Here is a 20,283-nt window from a genome sequence, read left to right on the forward strand (position 1 = left end):
AACAAGTTCAGAGACATGAAGAACGAGCCCTGCTGTGGAAAACTGATGACTGAAACATACTTTGGCTGTCAAGTTTTCCTCAGCTATGGCGATGTGCCTCAAAAAACCTCAAAAAAGACAGAAATTCCAACTACAAAACCAAATTTGATATAGAAGAATGGCAGAGAACATTGAATAAATAAAGAAAAATGCTGTTAGTTATGATGAAAGCTTTCGTGAACCCTGTCTTCAGGGCAAGTATGTGCAATAACAAAGAATATGGCCAGTGAACTAGCTGTAACAGCAGATGTTGTCGTATCAACATTACCTCATACAAACATGGTCAGGGAGCCTTAAAAGGCAAATCAGGTCATAAAGATTGAGTTGAACTCTTTCTACATTCTTTTTAGATGTTGTTCTTGCTTTTTTCAGACAGAGAACATTTAATCAAGTCATAAATTAGATAATATTGATATGTGACTTATAAAAGTATATACATAAAGTTTGGTTGTGTGAAGTTCTTTTTGAAAAAGACAAAGGAACAGACACACAGTCTGACTACAAAGTGGACCTTCATGTGGCAATGCTGAGTCTGGGTGCGTCGGGGATGAGTCTGGCCTTGGTGGCATCCAGCTGATGATACTCTTCAATCAGTGAGTTGAGGGAGTTGATGGCCTCTGAGAAGAAGCTCTGCTCCATCCCCTCTACATGCAGGTAGTGATGTAAGTGAGCCTAAAATACAGCAAAAGAACAGAACTTTAAAGTTGTTAAGCCAAAATACAACCCAAAAGATATTATGCAGAAACAAAAACATGAGGCTAGTCTGGGAAAACTGGTAATTCAACACCAATGACCTAAAGTCAAAATGGAAGTAGTGTCTTTATTTTTGGTGTCAGCACCGAAAATGTGTTCATTCTGATGCAATCTTTACCTCCATTGTTTTTAAGATCAAGTGTTGAGTGATCACCAAAAAAAGAATAACTGGAAAAAATACACTCAGTTGGCAGTTCATTAAGTTCACTGATCTAAAACTGACAAAATTTAATGCAGCTGTCATACGACACCAAAACTGTAACACTGAAAATGACCATGTAGTTGAAAAAACACTTCTCTAGAACAGTGGCAACAAACGCTGGCCATTCTCAGCTTCACGAAGGAAGAATGTCTTGCAGGACTATTGTATTAGTTCATTTTAATTAAATGTCAAGTCTAAAAAAATGTAAGCAGCCACACTAGAATAAGGGTCAAACAATATGGTTTCGTCAGGGCCCATGACAATTATCAGTAATCAGGGACACATTTAAAAGGTATTCAAAACCAATGAATTTGCAGCAAAAAAAAATAAAAAAATTGCTGACAAAATTTAGAAACATCAAACCCCGATAGAAACATTTAAGGAGACTTCACATGTTTCATCAAAAGATAGCTTTTCAACATGTCTCCTGATAGCTTATTACCTGTGATGTGAAACCAGTCAGTGCTGTGCATGAGACACTGCTCAAGAATTTATTGGGAATTGGTTAAAAAAAACACAACAGTAAGAATAATCTGAAAAATGTATAATATCAGAGTCAATAAACGGCCAGGTTGATACTCAGTCGACCAGTTTGAGGCTGTACCCTAGCTAAATGCTAATATGAGCATGCTAACATGATATTTACCAAGTATAAAGTTATTTGTAAAAATGTTCACACCAATGGTTTAACTTGTTAGTTTGCTAATGTTTGATGAATAGAAATGTTAACTGAGGTGAATGTGAATATTAATACAAATGCTGGCATTTAGTCATAAAAACAAGTGATGCGCAAAGTAAAATTTGGACTAATGATAGAACTAGATGAAAAGTTATGAGTTCAACAAATGCTAAAATGTTAAATATTAAAACAAATGTGGTGAGCAGACCAACAAAAACAGAAAGAGACATTCTCTGAGGACTGTGGATCCAGTCCAGTAGTTTTTTAAAAAGGTTAGAGTGAATGAAAGCGGTAGAACAAGCAACATCACAAATCACAAATGGCCATCACAGATTACCACAGATATTTTCAAAAAGTAAATTTTAAAGAGACATCAAGTAGCAAAGAAAAATAAATAGTAAATAAAAATAATTTGCTGATTTTAATAATTGACATATCTATTTTTTGTACCTTCTAAAAGCTTAAAAACATAGGATTAGTGGCACACCTTCTTCCTGTAGAGCTTGGTAAAGCGTTCTCTGAGCTCCATGAATGTGGGCTTCACACAGGTGTTGTTAGCCAGAGCGAGCAGGGAGTGGGAGTGACCCACAGGAGGCACCGAACACAAACCTGTCTTCCAACCTTCCTGGTTCCACGAGACAAAAGGCAGTGATGGCCTCAGTCTATGACGAGGAGAGACGAAAAACATCTGTACTAATATAATAATATAATAATAATCATACATGAATATAAAGCTGAAAAATCAACTGTAATCAATTATTACAACTCTGTTGCTTTAAGAGTCTCAGTCACACTTAAAACTGCAATTCAGCAGTCAGGACGCCTAGCATATGGGCACATACACCCTGAGCAGTGGAATCTCAGCTGGCCAGACAAATTGCTGCATGCCCCTGCTCTGTTCTCTCCCTTATTTTCTGTTTCTCTGTCTTGCTCTAAGCAAATAAAAAGAAAATCTTAAAAAACATAACTTAAAAATCCGAATCATAGGTATAAATAAGTTCCCAGAGCATGCAGTAATGTTGTTAAATTGTCCATTGATTGTACTAGGTTATAAAATTCTGAAAAATTGCGAATCATCATCATTAGAGCAGCTGAACCAATCTTGTTTGCTAGTCCTGCTTGCTAAATGACAATTCATACTAACATTTCCAAGAGGAAGGATTCAGTTTTGTTTTTTTTTTTAACTTTTTTTTAATGAATCCTAAGATCTTCAGCTCATTTTTTGAAACACATTGATGTAACCAACAGTGCCATACTGTACTCTTCCTTCTTCTCTCTCACGTTCCTTTTTAAAATTATGGTCACATGTGTACGTGTCCTCACACCAGCTTCTGTTTCAGTTTCTTTTGACGACATGCCATACAAAAACAAGATATGTGGGGAGAGCAGTAAGAGCAGAGCAGAGGAAAGGTGGGTGCTGAATGGACCAGTCATGAATTATTGCTGCTGGTGTTGAATGGAGGTACTATTGCCAGGAGCGAGTGTGAAGGCCCTTTTTAGAGCTGTCAGGGTGTGTTGTGGTGCAGAAGAAGTGTGAGGACGCTGCTCTGACCTCTCGATATTCCTGCGGAGGTCAGACACCTGAACGTTGCCCCTGACCATGAGGGCACAGGCCAGGTACAGGCTGTGCTTTGGGTCGGCTCGGATTAGCTGGTGGTCTTTACTGAAGGCATCGCTGAACATCTGATCCAGCCTAGAGGGCACAGAAGTAAATAAAACATTCACATCGCTTCATAAATTAGGCTTGTATCTTTTTCTGCACATCAACTATCAAATAAACACAAACATTAAGTGAAAAAGAACTGAAGACATTCCAGCTCAAGTTCAGTTTGTGTGGAAATCAGTGAAGCAGTGTTGACAAAGATGAATTTTTGGAACTTATTTATGCAGGAAGGTCTGCTGAGGAGCCAAGATATTTTTAAGCAACACCCTGTTCTGCATTCATACAGTCACAGATATTTACCTCTGGGACTTACCCAGTACAACCACTGCTCTCTTTGACCAATGAGCAGCTCCACTGAAGCAGATGAGGACCTTATGGTTCACACAAGGCCGCTTTTATGTCAGCTGTTGTTGGGGAACGTGGGTTTTTTTCCAAGTCAGGCAAAACGCACATGAAGTTGGCTCATAGTCGAATAATAAAGTGAATTAAGGTAGCTTTGTGGTGACTGAAAATCGTACGCCTCTTGTTTAAATTATGTGACTGATAAGACAAATATTACGTTGAAGTTTCCTTTCTGGATTAAACAAGCTCACCGTAGTCTCAAAGTTTCCTATTTAGCTAAGCAAGGCACTGACTTTTTATTTGCCTCATTATGTGTTTTGCTGCATATAAAAAACACCATATGGACGTGTTAAAAAGTCCATATGGGTCTTTAAATTACCAAAATATATACAATGTGACCTTGGACACACATTCTCAGGCAGTAACTTTGCACAGTCCTACACAGTGAAAGTATTTCTGTTACATTTTAAGACCTATAGGACCTTGCTTACACATACTTCTTATAAGTATTGTCACACTTAATGTCCATGGACATGCAACACTTTTTTAAATCTATATGCTACTGTTTACTCATATGCACTAAAACACCAAATCAAATTTTTAAAAAAAGAGCAACTAAACTATTTATATTGAAAACTGTCTAAAAAACTATTTTAAGTAGCTTGGTACTCATTAAAATTTTACTTTTAGATATATTTCTATACATACATTTCTCTGATCTTATGCATAAATGTATGTCTTTTTATTAAACTTGTCACAACATCTGAAAAGCATTTATATTTACACATGTGATACTACCCACTTCACCCAAATACATGAAGTATTTGTCCCATGTGACCGGTACCCAGTTTACACAAACCGAGCACACGTCCCATAAGTGGGGGGCTTCTCGTGAGCTCTTCGAGTGTCAGAATGTCAGAACAACTGGGATGTATAAATAACTGCAGTGACAGCGAGGCAGCAGACCTTCTGGTGGGGACACTGACATCAGCCAGCGTGTAGAGAGGGGTGAGGCTGGAGACCAGGTAGTGTAACCGAGGGAAAGGCACCAGGTTCATAGCAATCTCATTCAGGTCCATGTTTAGAGATCCCTCAAAACGGGCTGAGCTGCAACAAAAGGAAACTGAAGGTAACGCAGGAGGCAAAAAACAGTTTAAGAAACAACAACATAATGCTCTTTCAACACTTCAAAAAACCCCACATACATCTAGATTTCCCTCTTTCTTATAGAGTACTGTGCAAAAGTTTGAGGCATGAAAAGAAAAACAAAAATATTTCCTGGAATAATGTCATGAACAGTTTCTATTTAGTAGTTAACCTCTTAAGAGCAGTAAATACAAAGAAAACTCAATCAAATCATCAATATACACGTACATATTCTGAAAGTACCTATCAATTCCACAGTTAATTTAGTCTGTCTTAGTGTCTTCAGTCTGTTCATGTAAACCAGGACTGACAGCATGATATTGAGATCAGGGCTCTGAGGGGCCCTATACCATCTTTTGCTGGACTTTGTGTGGCTGCAGATCATTTTTGATGACTCTGGCTAGATGTTGGGCTCATAGTCACAAATTTTGGGCTAATCAGAGAAGTCACTGATGCTATATCTAAAGTCGAAAGAAGTCAACTGGACTTGCTTGAAGAGGTTTCATCCCAAAAGCTTCAACAGTTCTAACAGTCTAGTGGAGAGTCCAAAACATTTAAGAAAAGACTAAAGACCCCAGCTCTTTGACAGACTTCCAAAAAAAAAAAAGAATTCCTATTACCTCCCTCATCACCTGTAGGCACCAAGATACCATCAAACTTGAAATTGTTTTATGGCATTTATTCAGCTTGTTTTCTCATGACTAGCTTATGTTGTATCCACTCTTTAGATGTACATCACTTTAGATAAAAGTGTCTGCTAAATGGAATTGTAGGATTGTAAAAGGTTTGACTTCTTTTTACATCTTGGGAGCCATTGAGGCCACATGTGAGTCACTGACCCAACTGGTCATCATGGGGTTCCCTAAGCCACAGTGTGAATTGGTGTGTGGGAAGGGCTCTCAGGACTGCATTATAACCGACTGATAAGAGGTGTCTTAGACCACCTCTTCTGTTAAGTGGTGGTTGTTTTAGTTTCTTTCACTCCTCTTTCGAACCACTGGTCTTTGGCCAAAATGTTTACCAAATGCGTTCTCAAATGACCGTCCCTTGTCCATCACATATAACGTAACCTGTATGACTGAGAATCTTCAGACACGTTACTGACGGCATTGTGTGATGAATACCTCAAGTGCCTCAAAGTCTTGCACAGTGCTGTGTTATCAAACTTGAGAGAAACTACTTATTTAATTGACATTTTACCGAGCACCTGATAAATAAATGAGCATGGAAGCACAGTTAATACAGATATTTCCACAGGACACATTGAATGATATTGTGAGTAACAAATGAAAAGGTACACACAAATACTGTACTTTCTAAAAATAATTTACCCAGAAAAGGTATAAAAGTTCAAGGACTTAAAAACAGCAGTACTTAGATTAAAGCAGACATTGCAAAACAGGCCTGTTTCTCTCAGCACAGGTCTGCTGTATATGAGCAAACAGTAGTTCTATACCTGGTGATATTGAGCAACAAGTTAGCCACAATGTTATTCATGGCATCAAAAGGCTTCTCTGACCCGCTGATTCCACCCTGCCCAGAGATGACGGTGCTGTCTCTCTTGATCACTGATCCTGGTTTTGCACTGTGAGACATAACTTTAATCTTGTTCACGATGTCGACCAATGACTGGAAGGAGAGGAGTGAGGGAAAACAAAAAAAAAAGAAGTCGTTAAAATTCATGTTTTGATATATACATACCACACAGACATCTGGAGAAAGAGGCTCCATTTGCACAAACCTGGTTCTCTACAGGCAGGACACAGTCGGCGTGCTCCGTGAGCTCTCTCATGGCCAGGACGCTGTTGTAGGGAGATGTGATGACGTCGTCCTCAGCAGACGGATAGATGGAGGTAACAATGCGGCAAACGTCAGGGAACTCCTCCTCCAGCAGGCTGAGCACGCTGGTACCCAGACCAGAACCCGTACCTCAAATCCAGAGTCAGGCAGAGACATACCAGTAATTTCCCTTTCCCCTCCCCTTTCTCAACAACTACCCTTTTGCATGCTTATGAATATTTTTATTATGATTTATACTTCATAATGTTTTGATTGTACCAGCACCATCAGCACTATCTAGTTTTTCTGGCACCTTGACTTGGTTCTTCTGCCAGCATGATTTCCACCTTATTCTCTTCATTTTACTTAAATGCAATACGTAATTCATTCATGTCTGTTTGACTGCAGTAATCCCATTTATTTATTGTCACAAGACCTTAAAACTCAGTTTTCATTATCTGGAAAGGGACAAAAGGCGCCGAAAATGTTGGTTTCTGTTATCAAGCAGGAGACTCAAATAACTTGCAAGCAACACCTGTATTGCATCTCTGATATTTAAGGAAGTTTATTGTCATTCCATTTCTATAGTGAAATTTTGGTGGCCCTTGTAAAACAACTGTAAAAACAAATAATTTTAAAAACAATACTAAAAAGTGTCAGTGAAATAAGGTGTTTAATAAATGAAAATTAAAGAAGTGGAATACAGAAAAGGTCTTTGCTCAAGAAAGGTGGGTTTTTTATGGGGCAAAATTAGAGCTTCAATGTTAAAGTGCTGCAGTGAGAATTAAAAATATCCATGCATGGATGTGGCAGACTGTTTCAGGTCCTTACCTCCTCCCATAGAGTGAATAAGAAAGAAGCACTGCAGACAGTCACAGTGTTCTGCTGCCTTCCTCAGCTTATCCACGATCTGCTCCCTGTAGGCCGAACCATACGTCATGTGTCCAACTGCCCTGGACAAGGAAAAGGCACATTAATGTTTGCCAGTCAGTCAAACTGTTTATTAAAAGCCTGAATAGCGGCAAAAATGCAAAATTTATAAGAGGTATTGAGTAAATGTTCTTATTTGGGTCAGAAAAATAAATATATTTCGTAACTTCATAAGTGGTGGAAAGAATGTCTTGGCAGTAACACTGAAATACTCCACATAAAATTATATTTTCAACCAGACCAATAAATAGAAGCCAAACATCGTGGTGCAGTATTGAAGGGTTTTGAGCCTGTGAGCAAAGAGCTGTGTAATTACTATAAGAATTTAAAAGTCAGTTTCACTGCACATGTTTAGAAACTTCAGAATTAAAGGCTGAACTCGGCCATTGTTGAAGGGGAAAACTATCTGCTGCGGCAGCTCTGTCTCATGTGAACTTCCCTTTAATGTGCTGAAAATTCCATTCCCAGTGTCTCACAAACAACTCTGCTCGACGTGTAGAGAGGTTTTGTTTCTTTTTACAACTGCTGTCAGGCAAAGGAAAACCTATAGAGGGAATTTTCACAGCAGCCCTGTTGAGAAGCACCACTGACCTTTCCCCCAAATTATACTATGCAGGCTTTGAGAAAGAGCAAATTGGGGAAGAAAAATAGCACCCAGCAGTTAAGGTCAGCCTGTTTCTTTGCTTATTTACATTCTTGGGAATTTCAAATATGGCGGCTAAAAAAGAAAGCTGCATTTAAATCTTCCAGTGGATACATTTTTTTTAACACTTTCACAAAACTCCGGCTATCCAATTTCTACGACTCAATCCCTGAACTTTGGAGCTCTGCATTATGTAACAGCACGTGTGAGCGATTGCAAAACAGCTACAGTATATTAAAAAAATATGGCTACAGCAGTCGCTGCTGCTATATGAGCCATGGCATCCTGTGGTTAGTCTGTCTCTCACCAGTTGTTGCCTGAACCTGACACGTCGGTGAGGAGCTGAGTGCTGTCGAACACTTCCCTCAGCGGGCCCTGCAGGATCTCGTTCACTACGCCCTCCTCCATGTCCACCAGGACCGCCTGCCGATTCAAATATGCGAGAATGAAGACAGCACGTATATTTCACTGCTATACGCATATGCCAAATGCATTCCTTTGACTTCTATGGCCATTCCATAACTCCTCTTTGTAACCCGATGAGTGCCAAACCTTTCATTGCACAGAACCCACACCACACTCTAAAATAAGCTGTGAAAAGAATCCATGCTTCAGTCAGCCTCAGGCATGTTGTTATCAAGTTTAAAGTTGTGTATCATCTTAAATGGCCCAAACCAGAAGGGTTAACTTGAGCAGGGTAAGCTGATGTGGAAGTTTTTGTTCACTTCTTGCCAGAAGGCTGTGTGGAAAGACTTTTCATCTCCAACATTTGGACACTGGATCAGAGACATTATGTAGGTTGTATGTGTTTGGGAAAATCTGTTATTTTATAAAGGGACAAACACATTCCCTGCCACACACAATTTGGAAGTTTTTGTAAAAGACAGAAGTAAAAAAGATTCATTTATTTATTCATGTAATTCATTTTTAACTTTAGTTTATCTTATTGTTATTATTGTCAGCATTAACATTGAACTAGTTCCTGCACAGAACTGATCACCGGCCATCAGTGCACAGCATACATCAGTTAGATTTCTGTCAGACATGCACTGACATCACACAAACATTGGCAATGGTAATCTCCTAAGATCAAGTCTCAGGACATGATGGAAACACCTGGTTCTTACCTGATCTAACACATGATTGGTTAAAATCCTCAGGTAATAAAGCAATGCTTAATAGAAATATATATCATTATCAAAAGGAGAGATCTTCACTTTTTTCCCCGTCACATTTTGAAGGTTTATTCTGTTTCCAGACCACATATTCTTTGGTTGACATTTGCGAGTCAAATACATTCGAATTACACCTCATAACCTGTACACAATATATAGCCGTTTTGTTGCTGTTTTTGTTTTATATATTAACACTGGATTATTGCATTTCTTGAAGTAATTAGCAACAGAAAAAAAAAACATTTGTACAGACGCTAAGCCCTGACAGTCTAAATATCTGAGAGATAAGTAATCAAAGTTATTGTCGAGTCGTAATTTATCATTATTTTCAAATGATTACACAGTTTGAGAGTGACAGATCTGCTCGGCTGATTTATAAACAAACTGACGCCGTGCCGAGTCGCATGACAGATCATGTAAAATGGAAGTTGACCCACAAACAGAGATCACAGATGCTTGTATAGCATCTTAATAGACTACTTTGTTAAAATAATTACCTTGTCACAATCAGAGACTGTACACAGCCTGATTGGTCTAATAACATTTTATTTAATCAGAATCAGATCTAACAGGATGTGAGTCCACTCTCATTTGCTTTCCATGTGAGGTGCAGTTCATCTCACGAGTTTATATGTCCAGTCTGTCCAGTGCTGCTATTTGCTTGTGTACACTGAGGATTTGAGGATTAAGATTTACTTTATTTACATGCAGCTTTTGAGATGAGAAATTATAACCATTGCTCGCTGTCTATGAATGCTGTCTGTTGTGAAGATTAGAAGATGAAAAATGTTCTCTCGAGCCGTTTGATGGTTGGTCGAACTTACCCGGGCCTTCAGATGCTGGATTCTCCCACCGACACCACAGGCTCCTCCAGCACTTTTCCTAGAAAACCAAATATAAAAAGGACTAAATTTGGAGCCCATATGTCATCCTCTGTATGAACTGACACTGGAATAGAAAGCAGGTCTAATTACCTTGAATCCACATTCTGGAAAAAGCTACTGAGGGCCTCATCATACAATCCTTTCTGAGTAGGAGAAAAGTGCAGGATATTAGAGGTGTCTTTAGAAGTTGTGGTAGGTGATAAACATGTCAGGTTTTATAGGTTACAACAGGACATAACACAAATCTTCTCATAAAGCTTCCCTTCAGGGATAGGTCAGGCTTTTTTTTTTTTTTAGTAGTTTTGGCAACAGCTTCTATGTGCCAGGATTCAGTGAAGCATTGTAGCTGTTATCAAGTCTCAGAAAACACGGCTGGTACAGTGTTACTCTAACTGATAGGAATGACAGCCAGAAACAAACAAAAAAAAAAAACATTATTCAAGTTGTAATAACTTGTAATTATCCAGTAAATCATGCACTGAGGCGGCTGACAAGGTCTTGATTTGAATCTTTTTACTATTCTTAGTTACAATTCAACTAATCCTGCAAAAGTCACGGTGGGCATATGACATATACATCACCGTTAAAGAGAACATTCACATAGTCACAGGTCCTATTGTTCAACAGATTTGTATGCATGTTCAGCAATCTGGCAATCACAAAATCTACAGACTGGATATGATAAGACTCAAATATTAAAAAAAAAAATCCCTAAATTTTCAAATATCTAGACCCTGTAAATATGAATTACTGTGGAGTACATTCATCAAATCAGATTTTGCTGGTTATGTCCGCTGTGTTTTACAAAGTACATAAGGACACTGCACCTATCACAAGTTCAGACATTTTTCAAAAAACGCTAATAGAATGACGGTTGAATGAGGTATGCCCAGAAACAAATAAAACATTTCTGTTTGCAGGCCTTGAATTTTTTCTCTGAAGCAGTATTTTTAACTGTTTCTATGTTTTGATCAATTAAAAAATTCATTTCACTGATTTTGGACTTCTTTTTCTGGGCATTGTGCATTCGCCCAATTAGCTGCTTATCACATTGTGGCAGAAACAGTTTCTGAAGGTTGTGGAATGGTTTGGGGGATGGCTGAGGAGTGTTCAGAGTCAGGTGAGAATGTCCTTGAATGTGGAGATATAAACCCCATGGGGGCTTGCATGTATTCCCTTTAGCATGATAAGCATAGAGCATAATAGGCTAGGCAGACAGCATTGTGTGACTCTGGTGGAAAATGTAAATTGGGTTAGGACTAATTTGCATTGAAAACATTTAGTCTAAAAAAATATTTGCTGCTGTTTCCATCTCATTGCCACCAGAATGAAAGGTCTTTGATAAAACGAGTGGCCTGTGACTGATACCGTCCTACTTGGAGGGAGTGATTTTAAGATGGAATCAGATGACACTGATGCAAGTGAAGAAAGAAAGTACAAAGAAAGTAAAAAACCCACTCGGCCGGAACAATCTGAGAAAAATATCCAATTGCAATTGTGTAGTAGATATTGCAATAAGATTTGTAAAGCTTTTTGAAGTCAAGCTTCAGTTCCATGTTTACTTACAACTGGTGCTGTCAAACGATTAGAATTTTTAACCAGATTAATCATGGTGTTGCTGTGGAATAATTTCAATTAATCCTGATTTAATACTACTCATCTTTAATCTATACTAATTGCATTGCAGTTTGTGTGAGCAAACAGACTCAAGAAAGGAATATATATATGCATTTAACATGTTTATTTAACACAGAGTGTTCACATTACTGTAAGTTGGTGGACTGTTCCGTCTTTGGGGTTTTTTCGTATTCAAATAGAGGGCTAACGTGCTCTTTAGCGGAGAGGTATTCAACTAAATTTCAAAGAGGTCCAGTCAGAGAAAATGTACTAAAGCAAAGGTCCAGAACATCGTAAAGTCTAACTCGAATTAGTGTGATATATGTTGATGTAACCTAGTAGTTCTATTAGTTTCTGCATGTAATCAATCACTGACCGTCAAATCAAATAAATTCAGTTCAAAAACATTTTGACAACATTTATTAATAAATACCTTTTGATATAACTGCACATCTTAAAACAAAGTGCAGAACTTGTAAATATAATGACTAAACAACCTGAACCAATGTACATCCATCTATTAATACCTAAATCTCAAAAAATGTAAAGAGTTGAACACTTTTAAATTTTTCTTTCTGTCTTATATCACTCCCCTTATAATTTTGTTAATTTTGACAGCCCCACTTATAACAGATCTAAAAGATGTAATGGAGCATTATTACATGAGATTTTTAAAAGTGCGGCTGTCAGCCCAACAACCCACTGACGACCCAGTCTGTGACTAGTTAAACATCAACCCCAGCCACATAAACAGGCGATGTCCTGCGACAGGCATCTATCCCTAAAAAAGGATTTTGTCAGTCCCAAGACTAATTCTTCTGGTCCAAGTATCACCCATGGTGCCGCTTCTCTCCACACATTAGTGGAGTACCTACAGACATTTGTGTCACAAATTCAGGTTTGTCAATACAATTTTAATTCTGTTTTTAATTAATAAATGATTATTCATACAAAAAAAATGACGTGTGATTATTATTCAGCATATATGTCCCTTCATGGTGCTACATAAACAGTAAACCCTGCAAATGAACCCCTGTTGTTTTTTTTATGTTACGTACAATTACAAAAATTCTGTGCCTAACAAAACCCAACAGTGAAATATTCCAATTTAGCATTCTCCCAAAACACTTAGACGTAAAGAATTTTAATAATCTCTAATTTTTGCATCTGAAAGGCTGGAAAAATGCTAATTGTTTTCTATGTTTGGGCTGAACAGGTTGAAGGACCAACATCTGCTTGTTAAAATTTACAAATTTTGTAAGTCATGTTTTATTAAGTGGCCATTTAAAAGGTAAACTAAATGCAACAGTTTACACTTTAAAGGTTAGTTACAATATTAACAAATGTGTACATATTTCTGAATGATTAAACACATTCTACAACATTTCAGAAAAAAATGACAGCTCATAATAATCTAATGAGGCCCAAGGTGAAACTGTCAACTGACATTTTGCGACAGTCTAAAAAACAGAGATATTCAGGGTACGACACTAAATGTGAGAATGTGCTAATATTCTCATCAGATACTAAAAGTCAGAAAATGTTTAACATTTGTGCTTGGCAACTGAATTGATTCATCAATTATAAAAAATATCTAACAATCATTTTCTGTTCACTAATTAATAAATATCATTTTAACTGTAATCCACAAGTTCAGAAACTGACAGTAAGTGATGAATCAAATAGCTTTCTTTACTGTGATGTGATTTGAAAGACAGTGAAGAATTAAGACACATTTTGTTAAAAGCAATGATTTAGGCAGAGAATGATTAGAAGTATTTGACAGCTGTATGGATGTGTGTGAAATATAAACAAATGAGAAAGGGAAGAGAGGTGTGTGCATGAAGATAAGCCAGGATTGCTAAAGAGAGGGGGAAGGATAGCTTTAAGAGCACAGGTGTAAGTAAGAGGATTAGATATTGATTTCTTTGTAAGATTGGGCATGAAGTTTGGTAAGCGAAAGTCTGCTTCCCCTTCCTTTCACCAGAGTCCAGCCTCATCTCCAATCTATATCAGTCATTTAAATTGACGCTACTCTGATCTCAAACTCACCATAAATCTTTCTGCCTAATCAAACACCAGCAGATGTTATGAATCTAGGCTGAAAGTGCTCATGGAATTTCCTTTATCATAGCTGGAAAATCCATGTATGGCATTTTTCATACAAGTGGGACGTAATACAAAGTGACAAAAAAAAGAGCGAAAGGAAGAGGGGACTGAGGAAATGAAGAAATGTCATCATAAATAAATGGCACAGACGTCATGATCATATTTCAGGTGGGAGTTTTTGTGCAGTCTGGCTCACGGGGACTGAGACGTCATAAAGACTTTGACTGAACTTTGAATTGTGTTTTCCTGCTGTGACAAGTCCAAATGTCTCTCTTGCTAGACTGAGTGTCTGGACAATGTGCGTGTGTGTCTGCACTTACTTTATTAACATGGGCGTGTTCTCGTAAAGCAAGATCCCAAAACCTGCAGCCAACTTGGTTACCACACTGTCCAACTGCAGAAATTAAGGTTAATGTTTAGCCGGTAAACATTGATGTGACAAAATGTTCATGCTTTAACTGTAAGGAGCTGCTAGATACAAGCTAATAATAATGTCAGCTACTTAACAGAAAAAAGCAACATGAAGCTAAGCTAATTTCTCTAAGCTAACTTTAACTAAGTTTGACTCACCTTGAACAACCACAGACTGTGTCATGACAGCAGCGACACACAAACTCTGCAGCAGCCGCGACCTAAATCATCTTTAAAGCGAATATTTGTCCACAGCTGTCCGCATAAACTGAGTTCTGACGAGACTTTTGAACGCTTCTTCAAAGTTGCGCCTTTAGCTGTGTTTGGTCGAGTGTCGATGACGTAATTGTCATGGCAACGAGGGTACGGTGCGCGGTACGGTTCATAACTGCGTAAAAAGCGCAAGATGCCTCAGTAAAATCCAGACAAATTTATTTTGCGAGGCAACAAAGTGTAGGGACATATCATACACTGAGGCAATTCAACAAGCTTTACAATATTATAAGAACTTTCCAAAGGACATAGGTTTAAAATGTAAATAAATGAATGATTTGCAATTTAAAATTCACAATTAAAAACATTAAAAGGGCAGATATGAAATGCTTAGAGCAAAGAATTTTATTTTAAAAAATTTAAAAAAAAAACTTGTGCAGTTTACTACTATTACTACTTAGTAATAGCTAGGTAGACCAGGCAGTGTACAAGGGGAAGTTTTTTTGCTTTACCTAAAGGCGCTTGGTGTTGGGGCTTGTTTAACATCACCTGGAAGGTGATTCCATTTCTGTTGTTGTATGATACCTCAATGCTGCTTCACCGTGTTTCATGAAGACATAAAAGAAGAAGAAAATAAATCCTTCCTTTAGTTGTGAGAAAGGGATGTTACTACACAAGAAAGACTCATCCACATGGAAGTAAGACAGTATGCCCGAGAGCAGAGGCGTTGCTAGGATCTTGAAACTCCGGGGGTTTAGTCCAGCACACATATCCTAATCTGATAATTGCACCATTTTCAAGGTATAAGTAAGCTGAATGCGAGACACTGTGCTCCAGGCAAAGTAAGGTCCTAACAGTGTCTTCTATGCTCAGCCCATGTTCCATCCAGCCATCATTTATACACCGCTTAATCCTCTGTAGGGTTGTAGGGTGGATGAATTCTATACCAGTGGACTTAGGGCGAAGGCAGGGAACACATGGCTCAGCCCAAGCTCCACATGAATATAGCCTGTAGTTCTCTGACAGTGTGCCTTGGAGTCCAGGCCTGTTTCATGAGTTTATATTTTAAAATAATTCTGTTAAACCGCAGTTCAAAAGCAATGTCTGATTTTCATGAGTTAATTTTCATAGATTTTTTGTATTTATTATTACTTTCATGAGATTCAAATTATTTGTGTGACCATTGTGGGTTTTTCTTTCATGAACCGAGGGGAACCAATGATTTTGTCCACGTGTGTAAATGTTATTGATATGTTTGCTTATTGGTCATTAATGCACATTTTACTGTTTAACTAATCATTTTGTTTAATTATAATCTGGGTGACCGTCTGTTTACATGGTCCAGGAGACACAGATGCTCATACCAACCAGCTAAATAAATAATAATTAAATTAAATATGCTGCCTAGATGCGAAAGAAAAAAATCCTGCTCATGTTGCACTGAGCAGTGTTCTGTCGATAGATTAACAATGCTAAAGCTTTATAAAATATGTTTGAGTTTATTCCATGAAAATAGATGTTTTTTTTTATCATGAATGGGTTTTTATTTATTTATATTTATGTATAGTATCAGAGGACAGAAATAGGATAAAGCGGTGTATAGAGGATGGATGGATGGATCAGAGGACAGAAATATCAAACATACATGTTTATGTTATGTATATATTGTGACTGCAGGCTAGCTACAGAGAGAGAGAAGAGACAGAAAACATTTGAGGCTACAGTGCCTTGGACACACTGGCATAACACCACCACTGCCAGTCAGCCTAGTGCATAATATTTCATCATATTCTGATTTGTCACCAGGTGCCTCAGTTTTGTTCATGAAGGGATGCAGAAAAGACACAAATTAGTGCATGAAAATTCATCAGAATGACGGAAATTAAGTGTTGGACTTAATGTGTCTCCAATCCAATGTTTAAACAAAATCTCCACCCATGTAGACCATCACTATTTCTTGATCTTAACTGTGTTATGTACCCTACAGTAATATGTTAGACTCCATAAGTAAAATTAAGGCTGACCTGCCATATGAGAATGCAGCTATCGAACAATGGCTGAATGGGCTTAAATACTCACTCATTGATTCATTCAATCAGTAATGATCTTAAAAAAATAATATACATAACTTCCAAAAAAGCAATAAAAAACAGGAAAATATATAAAAATGAAAGATTTAACTAAATAATCTAAAAAAAAATACAAAATTTTGCAAATATTTAGTTATAAAATACGTTTAATATCCAGTAGAGGGCATTGTTTCCATATAATGCATGTCCTACAGATCAAACAAAAAATATTTAAAAAAAAACATTATTAAAAGAAATCCTTGAATAACTATTTTTCAGTGCAGTATACAAACTTCAAAGAAAAAACACTGCAACATAACAGCATGCTACTGCATGGACGAATCAGTAAAAAGCCAAACTGAATGAAAAACTTTTATTATCAGAAACGAAGCAGTACAAAAAACAGATTTTGAACATGAGCTTGTACAAGAAAAATGTGCCATCAAGTTAAAAAAGTGGAGTGATGGAGTTAATTGTACTCTAGAATGGATTAGTGTCAATTAATGTGTGTTTCATATTGTGAACTGTAAGAACAAAGAAAATGTAGATCTTGAATTGGCAGTAAATTTCACAGGTTGGTTCCATTCAGACGTGCTTACATTTTCTCATAAATGTTTCCTTTGCGGTTAATTTTTTGGTCTTAATTCTTGGTGTGGGACAAAAAAAACAGGCATCGACAAATAACAGAAATAAGCATCAGAGAGTGAAAAGGACGATGATACTCTTAGTGTGTATGTTTAACAGACAGACAGTTTCTACAATGTGTTTGGTCAGTGCTGTATTGGGGATAGAGATGATTTAAGTGTTATGCTGCTGGACAGCTTCCGATGCTGACGGCTCCGTTGACCAGAACAGCTTTGTTGAAGCTCACTCGGCTGTCGTCGATGCTCAGGTTCCTCACGCAGCCCACATAGGGCTTCCTGGTGACGATGTTCTCTGGGAGGAAAAGATCTGAAAAGAGGAAGAGCGTATCTCATGATAAGAAAGATGTGGCGTTATGGCAATAGCAGATAATCAGGAGGAGCTGTTGTCGCGGGCTTACCTGGAGCTCCGCCCACGAATACTGGCCTCTTTGTGTCTGAGGACAGGGGGTTTGGAGGACCCACAACATGGCTGATCTCAGCGTCCACAACCAGCTGGACAATGTTGCCATCCCGAATCACTGCAACAAAGAAGGGCAGAATTATTTAATTTAGCTTGAAAGAAAAGTGTTTTTTTTTCTATGTTAAGCAAAGCACTATGACAATGTTGTGACTAGGCAGTATTCAGATACTTAACTCAAGAAAAGTAGCAATTTCAGATATTAAAATAATATATTATTTTGTCTTTCAAGTTATTCTCTAATCGTTCCTGGTCCAGGGTTATGTAGTTGATGATGATTAGTTAGAATCCACTGGTGGATTGTATATTAGTGAATCATTAGGGAATTCACTTACCACAAAAACACATTTCCCTTGTTGATCTGCTGGACCTCTGCCCCCTCATTCATAGCAGAATGCGGGGCAGACGGGTAGTTTAACTGAATACTTTAGTCTACTCGGCCTGACTCTTTGATCTTTTACGTCAGACACCAGCTCTCAGGCTCTGTCTCAGAGTCTGTCTCTAATGTGTCCAAAGCATAGAGTTGCACACATGTATGTACATGGAACAACAGCAGCAAATTCATGAATTAGATTATCCCTGACATGGAAACAGGATTCATCAGGAAGTCCATAAGCTACAGTTAAGTTTGTCAATTTACATAGCAGGCAGCCACACATTTAATCCTGAGGTCCATTACAGCTGTTAAGGAGTAGTTTTACTGTTTACAAAAGTCTGATTCGTTCATTCAACTTTAGTAAAGTGCCTCAATACTAAGCTAACTACTCTAAGTTCGACTAGTCAGTCTTTAGCAGCACTACTTTCAGCTTTTATTCTGTTATAATTAGATTTAGCTGCTACATTACTGTGTGAAGTAGCAAAACTAAACTACTATGATGACGGATCATCAAATTTTAGAAAAAATATATATACATGATCACTTGAAATATTAGGTCTTAATTTAGTTATTTACTGTGTTCTATCTTTGTAGGGACAGCATGAGTTCATTTTGCAGTATGAGCCATTTAAACCAGATATTGAGTCAGAACTGAACAATAAATCCAAATTGTGCATTTAAAGCTTTTCTGTTTAACACGTCCACTGCTCTCACTTATCAACTCTTGTCCTTTCTTTGCTTTAATGGCTTTTGGAAACTGAAAAGGAAATACTCACCTGTGATTTTGTGCCAGGTACCATCACACACACCCTGTTTTGGTGACACCCTTGTGAAGAACTCATTCGTCCCATCGTTTACAAGAACCACCACCTGAAAAAAAACATACCCATATTACATCTGTTATGCCTTTGAACAAGAACTATATTTCAGCTGAACTGATCTGAATGTGCTCATTTTTTTTTTGGACAACTGTGCTGAAGACTTACTGCTCCCTGATGAATGTACACTGTGAAGTATCCCTCTGTGGTGCGCACATGCAGCAGCACTGCAGACGCCACACGAGGGCGCACCTCCATTGCCAGCTCAAACTTCAGCCCCACAGAAAACGATTCATCTGAAGGTAGAGGAAGCAGAGACAGTGTGATGAAGTGACCTATGGGTACTTTATCTATTCCGTCCTTTATTTTCATGCCGCATTAATCAGCTTCTCTCTGGTGCGTGCACATGCAAAATCACTGCATTCATCCAACAGCTGCAGCTCGGTTCCATTATTTGTTGGGGCCTTCTCTCCCCCCTCAACACCGACACAGGCTAAGCACTGCTGCACTGAGGGTATCGCGTTGCCTCACCCAGCCACATTCTCTCCATGCACACGGGATAGCGAAACACCGAAGGGCCTTGTGAGCTAATGAGCCGTGTAAATTAACAGATGCTCAGTTTGCAAACAGTTGCAGGTCCTGCCAAAATGGATGTGCTGCTACTTTGTGTGAGGAAGACTGCACAGAATCAACACTTGCGAAGTTCAGTCCCCAAGTTTCCCTCTGAAGCTGGAGGTTAAATCATGTTTGAAAGTAATAGAAACATACCCAGGACGACATATCCTCCTTCCTCTGAGAAGTATGTTCCCGCCTCAGAATGTCCCTCAAAGCACGGAGTGACCCCATAAGTCTCTGATGCTGAGGGCAGCAACTGTCCATCCAGCAGAAGGTTCTTCAGACAGCCAGTGAAGCTGTATGCAGAGTTTCTCTGAACAGAAGAAAACAGTTGGAAGTATTAAATAAACAGCTAAAGACTCACTGGATACATTAAAGCAACACCATATAACATTGACAAGAAGTGATTCTCCTTAAGTTACAATAAAAAGTTGAATTTATGAGCCATAAAATACACCATTGCTCATTTCACTTGGGGGGTTTTGCTGCTACAGTCTCATTTGGTCTGGATTGACCCGATGTGTAAAGCTCGTTGCGTCCTACACAAGAATATTAAGCTCTGAGTAAAGGGACTGTTTATTCAGTTTTTCTGTTTTAATACATTTGTAAGTGTGTGTAGACTGATTCAGGGGACAATGAATTCAAATGATTGTATTATAATGCTACAACATAACAAAATGTGAAAAATGTAAAAAGTGAAGTGGTTTGACTACTTTCTG

General features: G+C 38.1%; 2 protein-coding genes across 2 annotated transcripts in view; both read right to left on the reverse strand.

Annotated features, from left to right (window-relative positions):
- Window positions 1-4: 4 nt before the first annotated feature.
- On the reverse strand, window positions 5-14,703 carry tube1 (tubulin, epsilon 1). The gene is made up of 12 exons (XM_022203992.2): window positions 14,532-14,703; window positions 14,282-14,355; window positions 10,326-10,378; window positions 10,176-10,233; window positions 8,484-8,599; window positions 7,435-7,556; window positions 6,566-6,753; window positions 6,281-6,453; window positions 4,645-4,785; window positions 3,226-3,366; window positions 2,161-2,335; window positions 5-711 (listed from the first exon to the last, which is right to left on the reverse strand). The coding sequence occupies exons 1-12, from the start codon at window positions 14,554-14,556 to the stop codon at window positions 553-555; spliced, it is 1,425 nt and encodes a 474-aa protein (XP_022059684.1). The 5' UTR covers window positions 14,557-14,703; the 3' UTR covers window positions 5-552.
- Window positions 14,704-17,013: 2,310 nt separating this feature from the next.
- Window positions 17,014-20,283, reverse strand: part of lama4 (laminin, alpha 4) — a 40,932-nt gene continuing 37,662 nt past the window's right edge. Inside the window, exons 36-40 of the mRNA XM_022203995.2 lie at window positions 19,718-19,877; window positions 19,118-19,245; window positions 18,908-19,001; window positions 17,697-17,816; window positions 17,014-17,605 (exon numbers count right to left, since the gene is read on the reverse strand). Of these exons, the coding sequence (XP_022059687.2) occupies window positions 17,460-17,605; window positions 17,697-17,816; window positions 18,908-19,001; window positions 19,118-19,245; window positions 19,718-19,877 (648 nt within the window). The 3' untranslated portion in view covers window positions 17,014-17,459. The remainder of the gene's footprint in view (window positions 17,606-17,696; window positions 17,817-18,907; window positions 19,002-19,117; window positions 19,246-19,717; window positions 19,878-20,283) is intronic.

This window comes from Acanthochromis polyacanthus, chromosome 16, assembly GCF_021347895.1.
Source record: "Acanthochromis polyacanthus isolate Apoly-LR-REF ecotype Palm Island chromosome 16, KAUST_Apoly_ChrSc, whole genome shotgun sequence".
Lineage (NCBI taxonomy): Eukaryota > Metazoa > Chordata > Actinopteri > Pomacentridae > Acanthochromis > Acanthochromis polyacanthus.